This window comes from Pezoporus wallicus, unplaced genomic scaffold, assembly GCF_028554395.1.
Source record: "Pezoporus wallicus isolate ANWC-B61680 ecotype Strahan unplaced genomic scaffold, APGP_CSIRO_Pwel_v1 scaffold_2584, whole genome shotgun sequence".
NCBI lineage: Eukaryota > Metazoa > Chordata > Aves > Psittaciformes > Psittacidae > Pezoporus > Pezoporus wallicus.
Window position 1 is genome coordinate 1,468,877 of NW_026642851.1, and position 13,050 is coordinate 1,481,926.

General features: G+C 41.3%; 1 protein-coding gene across 14 annotated transcripts in view; it reads right to left on the reverse strand.

The window, feature by feature from the left end:
• DYNC1I1 (dynein cytoplasmic 1 intermediate chain 1) overlaps positions 1 to 13,050 on the reverse strand; it is a 192,579-nt gene continuing 179,529 nt past the window's right edge. For all 14 annotated transcript variants that reach the window (XM_057432592.1, XM_057432589.1, XM_057432596.1 and 11 more), the window contains one exon: positions 1 to 963. In XM_057432592.1, coding sequence (XP_057288575.1) covers positions 853 to 963 — 111 coding nt within the window. In that variant the 3' untranslated portion in view covers positions 1 to 852. The remainder of the gene's footprint in view (positions 964 to 13,050) is intronic.

Below are 13,050 nucleotides of genomic sequence, written 5' to 3' on the forward strand. Positions count from 1 at the left end.
GGGCTCCATACATTTTATTGGCAATACTAGTGTCATATTCGGGAACCACAACCCTTTGTCAGACTGTTAGTGTTAACTTGCATGACAAGTATCAGTGACAACTGTATCTGAAATATAGTTAAAGTGCCTAGAAATAATAGGCATCTTGAAAGAAAAAGAAAGGAAACTCATTCCATCCACTCAAGCCAACCTTTATAGATCTTACATCTTAAGCACAACTGATGTACTGTAATTGTTATGTGGACTTTAACGTAACCTCTACAGCAGCACACAGACAATGCAGTTCTCTCATTACGCACATGCTTTAGGATCATTTATTTTAATGCTTTCAAATAAATATGTTCCATGCAGCACACCGCAATAAATAAGGAGCAGCAACTTTCGTATAGTACATCCATTCATAATGTAAGTCACCATGTGAAACACCACATCTAAAGTCTTTGGCCCAGTCCCATACAGTGAAGCACACCACATCTGCACATAATCATATCTGGCTTCATATGGATTTAATAGGACTATGCCAGAAGGGCAATGTGAGCACAAGTTTAACCAGGGGTTCCTAGCTATTAAATACAGCTACTAAGTAGTTAAAAGGCAACAACTAAACCCATAAAGGGTTGATTTGTCTTTTCTTTCTTACTTTTCAGACAGAAATATAAAGTATGAAAATGCTCTGGATATTTTCAGCCTTGTGTAAAGCAGTGTGATTAATACGGAATGCTTTGAGCAATACTGGCACAGACACTGGCATCGGAAGCCACAGCAGGACTGACTCTGACACTGAACACCGGTGTACTCAGTGGGGGGGAAGCTGCTGTTCTGGTGGCGGTGGGCACTGCTCCTTGTCCTCCTCTAGGCAGACAGCTCCACTGCCCCTTCCTCCTCGCTGTCTGCCCGGTTGGCGCGGATCTCCACCAGGGTCCGGGCGAAGCGAGTCCACTCGTCATTGTGTGGGACAGCCAGCTGCAGAGAGACCACAGGGAGTTAGGCTACATGGGGAGGCTGGTCAGCATCTCTCCAGCCCCAAACTGAGGCACCTCCATGGGCAGGGTTCCTACTGCAGTCATGGTGGCTGTGCTTGGTGAAGGACAAGGCATGGGCCCCCCCAAACCCAGCTCCAGGACAAACCCGGCAGCTTCCAATTCAGCACCAGCCAGGAGCTTCTGCATCAGTGCCACAGAAAAAAGCTCTATCATCTTCATTTTGAGGCAAAGTTTCTCTCTGGCGTGCTGTTGCAAAACCTACCTCTTGGTTAAAGTATTTCAGATTTAAGGTGAGGCCTTGATCTCTACAAGCATATACACGTCTGTTTAACCTTGCACATGTGAGCTGGCCATTTGAAGTCAGCGAGGCTGTGCCCAAGTGTAATCGTTTGCAGGACCAAGGTCAACGTGCACAAGGTAACAGCTTTTACAGCTCTGTATTGAAACTGTTTTCCTGAAGTACGTTAAAGCTCTTAACAGTAAAATAAATATATTAATTATTTTAGTTACCCTCCTCTATGTGAAGGAATTCACAATTACAAGAACTGCATTACAACGGAAATGTTATACCAACCGGGTACTGCATTACTGGTCTGATTTTTTTATATCATCATGCAAGATCCATTTCCATTTAATACCATTGATGTTTCTAATGAAGAGCTCTTGAACATTAGGCTTCAAGAGGGATGTGTAATATAAATAGCTAAACTTCCAGACAAAACGCTTTAGTGCTATGGCAAAATAATACTGCAGTCATTTCCAGCTGGATCCAATACTGCAATTTCTGGAAGATAAAGCAAGCTGGGATTCAGATCATTAAAACAAGCAAACAAACAAAAAAAAGGCAGTTTTCTCAAACTTTGTTTTCATTAACTCAGATTCCAGAAAACAGCAACAAGCACCCAGATGAATGATGCCCATTTTTACTGTCTCACTGAAGCCCTGTCATCATGTCCTGGATACAATACGAAAAAATAGCTGTTCCAATATATTGTGCAGTGTTTGGTACTGAAGAAGGCAACTGTTTGGTAACTACAGGGCAGATAATAAATTAGCAAATGAAGGCCTTTAGACTGAACAGTGAGCACAAGTTTAGCTAATTCAGTTTGTGGTACCTGATATCCAACCTTACTGACTTACTTCTTTTAAAACACTGCCAAAATGCAATGCAGATGGCTGGCTGCTTATGTCCCTTTGGCACTAGCAGGTTAGAGCTGCACATAAGCCCGTATGGTACACTGTACTGGAATACAGTGCATATCCTCCTCTCCTTCCATCTCCACAGTGAGACACATAACTGGAGAGCAAGAGAAGGATTCATTACATCAACTAGCAAGCCCAGCTGGGGAAAGAGCCTGCATATGTGCCCAGTGTTAACCAGGTGTGAAAGCTCCATGTTCACTGTTGCAAGTCCAGTGTTAATCATACGGACAGGAATTCATAATACTGGATCTAAACATCTCCTCCAAATCTCAATGGCACTGAACAGTTTTTCAACTATTTTGTACCTGGTTTTGCCTCTACATCCAATATTTTGGGGAAAAACGCAGCATGCTTCAAGCTTCCCATGTATAGTGCATTTATCAGTGATTCAGTTATATTATGAAGGGCTGAAGTATAACAAGTTTGGGGGTTTGCCTGTTGGAATACTGAATATAATACAGTTCAGCACTTACTGAGGCTACAGACTGAGAAATGCAACCTGTGTGAAAGCCACCTCAGCCCCCCACAATGGGTGTTGCTGCTGTCCCTGTGTTTCCCCTTCTTTGTCTTCCACTCTTTGCATTTTGATCCTTTACTTTTCCCAGGAACAGAGACCAGACTTTTAGGAGTAAAACATTCGGGACAGCTGCCTCTCATGCTCACATGCACTGATGTGGATTTGTTATGGCCTTTATCTGAAAGACAGCTCAGTTCTCTCAAAAACCTTCAGCAGAAGGAAATGTAACACTAGATTGGAGGTCAGTGCACCAACACACACATACCCATAGCACAGGTTTCAGCATAGCCACACACCTACACAACCTACTGTACAGTAACTTAAGGGGCAGTACAGAGATCCTTCTATCGCAGACACAACCAAAACCAGCTGTATTGCAATCTCCCTGTTACTCTTGCTTGTGTCCTAAAAGATTTTTTTTTTGTCGCTATATGTACAGCACTACCATTAATCAAACTCTAGAATAAAAGCATAAAATGATATTCACTTATTTCAAGTAGTGAAATAAGTGATTTTAATGATTCTAAAATCATTAAAGTGCAACAACATCCTAGGCAAAGGATTTATTGAATTTATTAAAGGTTCATTTCTCCTTGTCTTTTAAAGCCTTAAACAGCATTACATTCTATTGAATAGCTAAAGAAGACAGTATGTCATTCTAAAGAAAAAAATGAAGTAAATTTGTGACATTGAGATCATTTCATTTCCTTTACTCCACAGCATGGACGCAGACAAATAAAATCACGGTCCAGCCTATTAAAATAAATGGCATTTCAAACTTGAATAGTCTCCCCACAAATTATTAAGGGGCATTATTGTCAGCTGACGGATCTAGCAAGGCCTGTTTTTTATTGACTCAGTTCACAAAACAATAATTGAATACCTTCAGCACAGCCATGAAAACATTCAGTGCCCGCACATGATTTAATTCCTTAGCTTTTCATCTTATTTTACCTTATTTAATCTCATGGACTGCATCATGCTTTCAATAAGGGGGGCAATCCTGCTAATAGACTGTTAGTAGAATAAACCTCTCTAATAGAAATTCCTCAGAGATGTAGAGGGAAACCTTGGCAATAATTAAGTCAAAGGAAAAACTGAGCTTTATTCCCCCTCCCCTTCTTCCTGTGAAGGCCCTAGTACTGAACCACAATAGTTATACAGCAAAAGACCTCAAAACAAAAGTACCCACCAACTCCAAATTCTTCTCTGAATTAATGCTCCCCTTCCAGTCATTTTCCATTAGAGTCCCTTCAGCCGGGCACACCGACACCCCCAAGTGCTGGAGGCCTGGGTCTGCCTGTGCAATCTCCCTTTCAGCTTCTCCACACAAGTTTTTTCTGTAGATAGTAGGGCAGGGATGGAAGAAGCCAGGAGACACTTCACAGAGGAAGGGCAGAGGTTTAGTGTTATCTGGGTGTTTCTCATTTGTTCAACGTTTTTGCCATTTTTCTGTCCACTTCCAGATACAGATACCACAAAGCAGCAGCACCTGTTGAGCCCCAGCAGTCACGGTCTTGATGCAGGTTAGAAACATTCACCAAAGCATAATAAGTTGATGTAATAACTTGCAGTAACATTTGGGTCAGAAGGTTATTTGAATAAACTGACACTAAGGTATGGAGCCGAACAAGACAATAAATGCTATTGTGTTCTCCTTTGATCCCTTGACAATAGAAGGTAAGTGCTACCCACACCTAATTAATTGACTGAATTACTCACACTGCTTTAACTTAAATACCATGGAACGTTTAGGTTGCATCAGATAGCAATTCTAATGGGGAGAACTAGTATTATCAAAGCAAGGTGGTGATTTTAGCTAAACTTTGTTAAGCTGTTGGAAGAGGGGTACTTTTGTCTGGCTTTTAAAATATCAAAAGCGTTCAGTCTGCAAGCTGCTGACCTGCAAGTGTGACTACAAGTTTATGCATCCACAGAAACCTGCTTCTGCTTGTAAAGTTACACATGCTCAGCTGCTAACAGGAGTGAGAATTTAGCATAGGAAAACATCTTCTCTAGATGTTAGGATGGTCATCCATGTTTAACTGGGGAAGACATTTAAGTCAGGATAACTGGGGTCTCCTCTTCCTCAAGAAACCCAATACTAATCAAAGTTTTCTTGGTATCATCCTTTTAGATCTTCTCCCCTAATTCACTTTCTTAAAATATTTCTCAAAAATCACTCAGTATCTGTAAGGGCCTCCTGCACGATCAGTAATGTACACAAATAACAAAGGCATGTAACATACTAAATACTAGACACCAGTAAGATTTTACCTAGCTCACAAGCCCTTTTTCTTGCTTATTAAAAAAATTATTTATGTGATGCAAACTCTCAGAATTATTTTTCCCACCACCTTCATTACTATGATTTGAGATAAACAGATTTTGCATAAGAAAAGATAACTCACCAGCACACACCTCCTGACTGAACAGTGCAGCACAAGTAAAGTGGCTGGAAAAAGGAAGCCTCCCTGGGCAGCACTGTCCAGGCAGCAGCCTTCAGAACCCCAGGCAAAATGGGTTCAGCTGAGCCCCCAGACTGCACCTGGCTGTGTGCTGCACACAAGGGATACACATCAGCCACAATTAAAAAACACTGGAGAGGTGTATTGGTAGAGTCAGCAAGCCCAGAGCAGCCTCAGATAGGAACACGAAATAGATTCCTGCCTATTCCTGCAAGGTGTTACAGTTATCAGTTTATCTTATTATAGATAAAAGACATTGCACATATGCAAATCTTTCCCAGCCTGTGCTTCCCCAGTCCCCGCTACATACATATACCAAGGGGAGGCAATTTTTGACTGAACAGAACACAAAGGGCCTAAAAACTGAGATAATGGGATGCAACAGCAAAAGGATTGTAAATTAGGAGCTGAGATCTCTCTGTCCCCTTGTTCTTCTCCTTCCCATCTGCTAGAGGCAGCTGGTTCCTGGCCAGCTAGAAGCCCCCTGTCCATAGTAACATTCTCACCCTCTTCTGTTGTGGGTGATAATGTATTGAGCTGTACTTTCAAGACTGGAGAGGATCTAAACAACATTTGGATTTGAAAAGAAGGGATTTGTCTAGTTGTGTGGCATAGGTCAACCACAGTAGGTCCCCTGGTTCATTTTTCAGTCATGGGGTTACAGCAGACTTTGAAGGAACAGGGCTTGTGAAGTTTTAAAGTAAGATTGTTCCAACTTGTGCCTATTTTCCACTGTAGATAAAGAAAACCACTAGATCCAAAAGAAATGACTGCTAGGATCTTCCTGATTTTCCTCTTGGCTTTGTCCTGCTGCTGTGTCACAATTCTGCGTGATTTATGCAGTGACAAGGTTATATCCTGTGGTTCCACCACAGAGCCCTTGGATTTCTGAAGCTTCTGAAGCTTCTTTGTGCTCCCTGGGTGATCACTCTAGCCAAATACTTCACTTACCTTTAGCTTTCCAGCCCTGAAGCACAAACATGTGCCCCCCTTGGTGCTCATACTGACCAAGGGGAACGTTTATGTGCATCTGTTAAGAGAGAAAAAGAGCCCACTGCCCCCGAGGCTCACCAGGCCAGTCACAGGCAGCAGCACCAGGAGCAGCCTCCTCCATCTTCTTCTCGTCAAGGCAGAGAGTTCCTCTGTGTGCAGAGCTTCCAATCCATACACAGAGATCTTACAAATACACGCTATTTCCCACGTTTTCCCACAAACTGTGCTATTAGCAACTGCATTGAACACTGCTACTCTTAAAACTGCAAGATAGAACTCATGAAAAGGAGGTGCTCTGATCAGACAACTCTTGATGCTGGCAGTTATGTCTGCTTGTGCTGGGCTCTCCAAGCACTCAGAAAAAGCAACAAAAACCAATGCCTGAAGACACAAATCAACATAAATTTATCTTCATGATAAATTTATGATTTTCAGATTATTTAATACCTCCTGGTAACATTTGCTCTTTTAAGTTAGGTCTACTGAAAAAAGAGAAAGGAAAAATAAAGACTTGAGACAAAAATGCCAAAGCTTTGAATGTGCCTTTTAAAGGAATCTATCCAGAAGTTTGAAATGAGATATTACAACGTATTTCAAGATTTTTGTATATTCCCCTCCTATCCATCTTTTTTATGGCTGAGAGTGTTTCAGCTCAATTTGTCCAAATCTCTGTATAGCTTCAGTTTCCCTGAAAACCACTTTCCAGCAAATGAATTATTCATTGAGGATATTCCACTTTATTCCTGGCTGCCCACCTTCCCTGGAGCCTGTAAATCTTTGGGATGGAAGTGGACAAACTCTTCCTGCCTTTATCCCTCCACACTCTTCTCTAGCACAGCTCTACTCTGAGGGCTGGGCACTCTCTTGAGAAGGGGATGAATGCAATTTCAGGAGGAGCCTCCACTTTGGAAGAATGAATGTCCCATAGGCTCAAAGTGAGCACAGTCATAGAATCACAGAATGGTTTGCGCTGGAAATGACCTTAAGGCTCATTCAGTTCCAACCCCCGGCCATGGGCAGGGACACCTTTCACTAGACCAGGTTGCTCAAAGCCCCATCCAGCCTTGAACACTGCCAGGGATTGTTGTGCAGCCACAACTTCTCTGAGCAACCTGGTCCAGTGCCTCACCACCCTCACAGGGAAAAGCTTTTTCCTAATGTCAAATCTAAATCTACCCTGTTTCAGTTTAAAGCCATTCCCCTTGTCCTATCCTTGAAAAAAAGCCCCTCTCCCGTTTTCTTGTAGGTCCCCTTTAGATACTGGAAGGCTGTTACAAGTTCTCCCTGGAGCCTTCTTTTCTCCAGGCTGAACAAGCCCAACTCTCTCAGCCTGTCTCCATAGGAGAGGTGCTCCAGCCCCCTGATCACTTTCATGGCCCTCCTCTGGACTCATCCATGTTCAACCTATTGTGTTTCCTTTCAGTGCCTGTACCTCACAGGCCAATCTACCTGACACCAGTTCATAACCTGCAGGACCGTAGCCTGGTGAAAGTATTGCACAATCCCAAACACCAGGGAAATAATCACTTTTTTTCCTCACCTTCACCTAGATTTCAGATGCTTCAAAGCTAAACCAGCCATGGGAAGAACCTCCTCAGTGCCGTCTCTGACTGAGGGGCTGTTGAGAAGGGGTGGATTTTTCCAACCAGAAGGGTCTATAATCGCTTCTAACACACACGTCCCATGGACACAGGTGTAAAAAGAGAATCTGAAAATGAACCGTTACACCACGACTTGGAATGAGCTGCTGGAGTATGTGGTCTGCAGCCAGCCCATGCAACCGTGCTGCCACACACTGTTTTTAATTAGATGGTTGCAGACGAGCCTGCATGGTGGTCCAAGATACGCTCTAAGGGTGACAGTGGCTCCCCATTCAAAAACCTGTGGCCCATTCAAACACATTGCAAAGAAGCAGAATGGTTTCTTATTTTTGTATACAGAAAACCTTGTTCTGACCTAAGCTGATGGGTTTCTACAGCTACTCACTGTGCTCCTATGATCAGAAACTTTCTGATTAATGCACACCTTCTATTAGCTGCATTTGGGTCTGCTGCTGTTAAGAGGCAAAGGCTGATCTTATTTTAGACAGTCCTGTTTACTTGTCTCTGCTTCAGCACAGCTGTATTTGTAAAAAAACCTTATATCCAGCAGGGAAAAGAAAAACTGTATGAAAATTGATGTTTCCCTAATCTCTAAAATACTCTGTCGCTTTTGAGAAGGGCAAGAGAAACACTCTTTGAAGAGATAGCTAATTAGAGCTTAGGAAATATACAGATTAATTTGAGTTTGTGGGAAACAGCAAGTCTGGCAAACTAATGACTAAAATTTCAGACTTCACACCAAGTTATTTGTGTATGTGGTTTATCACCATTTTTATATTCGTTCAATTTAACAACATCATCAAATAAATGTAGCTTCAGGCGAATTTCATTTCAGCTATTTTCTCTAAGCAGAAGTTTTGTCAACCTATATTGTCCATATCACCCTCAAAAATTAAGTGCTGTACTGAAATCTGCTGCAAACACTTTGTGCAATGGGTTAACATCTGAACGCATTTATGACATTGTAGATATAAATATTTTTAATTATGATATAACTACTTCAGCTTGATGTTCTCTCAGAAGCAGAACAGACAACCAGTCTCATTTTCTGGGTAAAAAAGAGCACTTGCAGAATGAGGACTGTAATACTTACAAGTGAAAACCAAGAAATACAATTCTGCTTTAAGCCACTGATCCTATCTTCTGGAGTGCAACAGATGTTTTATCACTATCGCTGAGGTGAAAACAGATATGTAAATGTAAATATTAAGTATCTTGATATGCACACACAGAGCAGGCAGGCATGCACCTATTCTGGCCCTGGTCTTGCCCCCCAGAATCAATTACAGACTGCCTTTGATATTTTTCTCAACCTATATGGATTTTTTTTTTCCTGAAAAAGCCTGTATTTTTCCAGGCAACACCCTATGCCACACACATGGATGGAAACAAAGTGGGAGGTAATATGCAAAGAAATGGCCACCAAAGTAACCAAGAGCACCCTTTCCACATAACTGTAGTACCACTGTATTTAACTCTTGGGAGAGCCGAGCATCACTGTTAACAATGGATGAAACCACTGGCAGGAACTCAAACCCCACATACTGCATGCAGATGATTTTAATAAGATACAGTGTTTAGACCACAAAGGATACACTCCAGAGTAGCTCTATATATATTTGTTTACTTAATTGAAGGGGTGGAATACCATAGGCAGCCTAAATACTGCATTTATTCTACACACAGCAGTCAGTCTAGTGTCACAGACACAGTATACACCACCCTTCTATGAAGTTAATTACTTAGCCCTCATCTAGATTAATGTCTGTTGTGATTTATTTCTTTGCAATTCACCAGCAGGGTCTGATTTAACTAGTGCTGCCATAGTAAAAAGAAGACAAAATATTAGCTTATATGACAAAAACCCCCTCTTAATCTCAAACAGAAACTGAACCCATTTTCAGCAAACTTTGACTTTTTCTCCTAAGGAGAACAGTAGCTGCTGAATTGTTACACATTTGATGGTAAATTATGTTTTGAATACCAAGCAAACAATGGTGTTATTTTAATAATTTATAAGTAATGTGCAAAGATACACTGTATAAATGGCCTACACAGGAACTCAAGAATTTGAATGCCCATTAATTCTTTTCTAAACTTAGTCCTCTTTGTCTACAGCAGTCATCTTGATGCCAGTCTAACAAGAGAACAGACCAAAATGTAGTCCATAAATTACACATACATGACACACAAATGCATGTTAACAGAACATTAAGATTGCAGACTGTAACACTTCAAAGATAGGAAATGTCAGAGTTGAGGCTAACTCCCTCAATTTGAGCACGTTACTCATTTTGTGTTATGATATTGTCTTTAATCTTTAAAGGAAAAAAAGAAAAAAGCAAGAAACAACAAAACCTGTGCTGGAAGCAAGCACCAGTTACGGAAACTTCAGCCTGAGGATTAAAACTTGATGGGGCCTATGGAAAAGAAAACAAGGAAGTCGAAAGTATCTTTAATTGAAGACAATGCTACAGTTTCACCTATAATATCAGAGTTGGATCAGGCTCTCCTCAATTAACCAGGAAGAATGATGTCCGAGCTATCAGACACATTAACATTCCCTCAGTTAATGTGTACAAATGCTGCCCTTGATATTGACTACAGAGGATAAAATAATGAGTAATCACCAGTCATCTTGAAAGAGATAACTGAAAATTGAAATTTAGATTACTTTTGCTTCCTTAGATCACCTCTTATTTTTAAATTACAAATGTTAAGCTATAATCTCATACCCTGTGTTTTAAGCACACCGGAGTGCTTTCACGAGTCATGTTATGGGGATCCTCTCCTGCAGATCCCCTCGAGTTATGCTTTCAATGGCAGAGACTATTGGCCTGTTTAAGTCCTTGGAAACAAAAGGGATTTAATATAATTAATAAACTATGGGAGCTGAGAGAGCATCTGACATGCTTCAGAAAAGCTCACAATTTTGCTTCAAAAGAGGTGGTGCCCTATGCAGCATCTTGCGGCTCCTAACTTCCCACCGCTTCTGCAATGCCATCGATTTACAGGTTAAGAAAAACATTGATGCATTCTGCCTGCTGCTTGTCTCCCATAAGGATCTCAGTCCTGCTCAGTCCTGCTTTGATTACCATTTCGCAAGGTCATTGAAAACTCCTGTAATTTTTTTGCACGAGTTTCAGGACATTTAACACATGGAGCTAAGGGATCAGGAGAATTCCTTCTCTACTAAATCATGTTATCAGCTCTCACCATTGCACTTAGAAAGCCTAAATATACCAAATGGAACAAAACTAGAAGGTAAGGAGCCTTTAACCTAATGTTCCTTCCCATATCTATGTTTTCTTTCTTTTTTTACTGACAACTACATGGATTGGAAGAACTGTCCCACCACTTCCACTTGAAATAGCGGATATTCAGCCTCTGGGGTAACTGCACTGGCAAAGGTGCCTCCCTGAAAGTCCAGCTGAGTGAAGGACTGTTGCCACAGGGAAGAAATAAATCATGGTGTCTTCAGCTCAGCCTGCTTCATTTCCAAACCAAGTCAGTCATGTCCACGCCGTGATTCATGCCCAGAAACGTGGCAGAACAGGAACTGTACAGGACTTCTGTCACGGCTTTCCGGCTTCCAGCTGGCAAGTGGACACTGACCAAAAGTCGTGTACGAACTGCTTAAAGATTTTGGTTTGCAAGACAGTCGTTGCCTTTCCTGAGATTTTGCGCACATTCCATTACCTGCGAAAGCTCATCCATGGAACAGCAGTTTGGCTGTTGTCTTTTTTAATTTCAGACATGGTCTTTTCCCTTGCTCTACCCACTGAAGGATACATTTCACATTTAAATTAAACTGAAGATGGAATTTTAGCTGCCTAATAGGAAATATTAAGGCCCAGAGTTATCTTCAATTGATATTTTAGGTTCAACCGTTACTTTCCAAGTCAAATTAAATAAATTAGATATTTTTTCGTGTTCAAATACAGACCACTTTGCAAACCATAAAAAAAGACTGAAAACATAGTTAAGGGTTCTCAACATGAAAACTGCTGCTGAATGTGGCAGGTTGAAACCACAGAAGCATCATGAAGAAAATTAATTATACAAAGCAGCTGCTGTTTCAGTTTAACACCACAATGATAACACATGAATTTCAATGAAATTTGCAAATTGCTGCACACGGACTAAGCTTAAACTGAATTTTACATTTGGTACTTTTTTCCCTTCCGTACTTTTATGTAAAAGCTATGAACATTTTCCAGTAACACATCTTTTTGTGTATCTTTTGGGGATAAAAACTATCAGAGAAAATACCACCCAACAAACTTAACTAGTGTTAGTCTGGGACTTTATACATACATCGGCATACTTTGGGACTTTATTACATGCATTGAATTCAGTTTTGTCTCTCACTGACGTTCCAGGTTGCACGATCAGAATGAGGAAGACCAGCTAAAACACTCGCTCAGCTTGTGCTGCCTCACCTGCAACTTCCATGGAAAGCCTAGACCCAGATTACCTTTTCCACTAAACCTCTTGAAAGGTTTTCAGGAGAAGCAGTAACTGACAAGCTGGTAGTGAAGCCATTGGTAGTGCTGAAGTGCTAAACATAGAGTGGATGGACAAGTATGTCCTATCTAGAGCCTACCTTTCTCCTTTCTCTCTTGCCCTTTACCATGTTTCCCAGCTCAGCAGGAAAAAAAGGGCAGGAAGATTGTCACAGACAGCTCTCCCTTCTCCCCCCCCCCCCCCGCACAATTTACTGTGTAGAAAGGGAACGATCTCTTACAGCTTCTCTGCTGCCACTCTCATCACTTCGTTATCTGAGTGCCTTCTAATAGTGCACTAAGCTACATGATTAACTCCTGTCACATGCGGCTTGTTCTCTCTGATCTTCTCTGCAGGGGGAGGATCCGGGCCTTCGAAAGGGAAAAGGAAACATACATTTGCTTTAAAAGTAGTGTGCAAATGAATAAAAGGGACTGGCTTTCTGAAGCTTTTTATTTCACGTGATGAGGAGATGAGGAATCCTCATAAAAGATATTTGTATCATATAGGAAACTTATGTCTTTTTACCCCACGAAATTCTCTGGGGAGCTAGTGAGCCATCTCGGGAGAACTACTGAAATATTTCACCATAAGCAACTGGAAGGTAAGGATAAAGAATCAACTGAATTTTTAGGATGATTATTTAACCCACCTTCCCCACCTCGCTTTCTGTCTGTTTTCACTAATGCCCATTTAATTCCGCTGTCTATCAACATGAGAAAGGTTTTTTGTTACAAATCTGGTACTTCCTCCTTTAGTTTTAACAAGTAATACTCTGG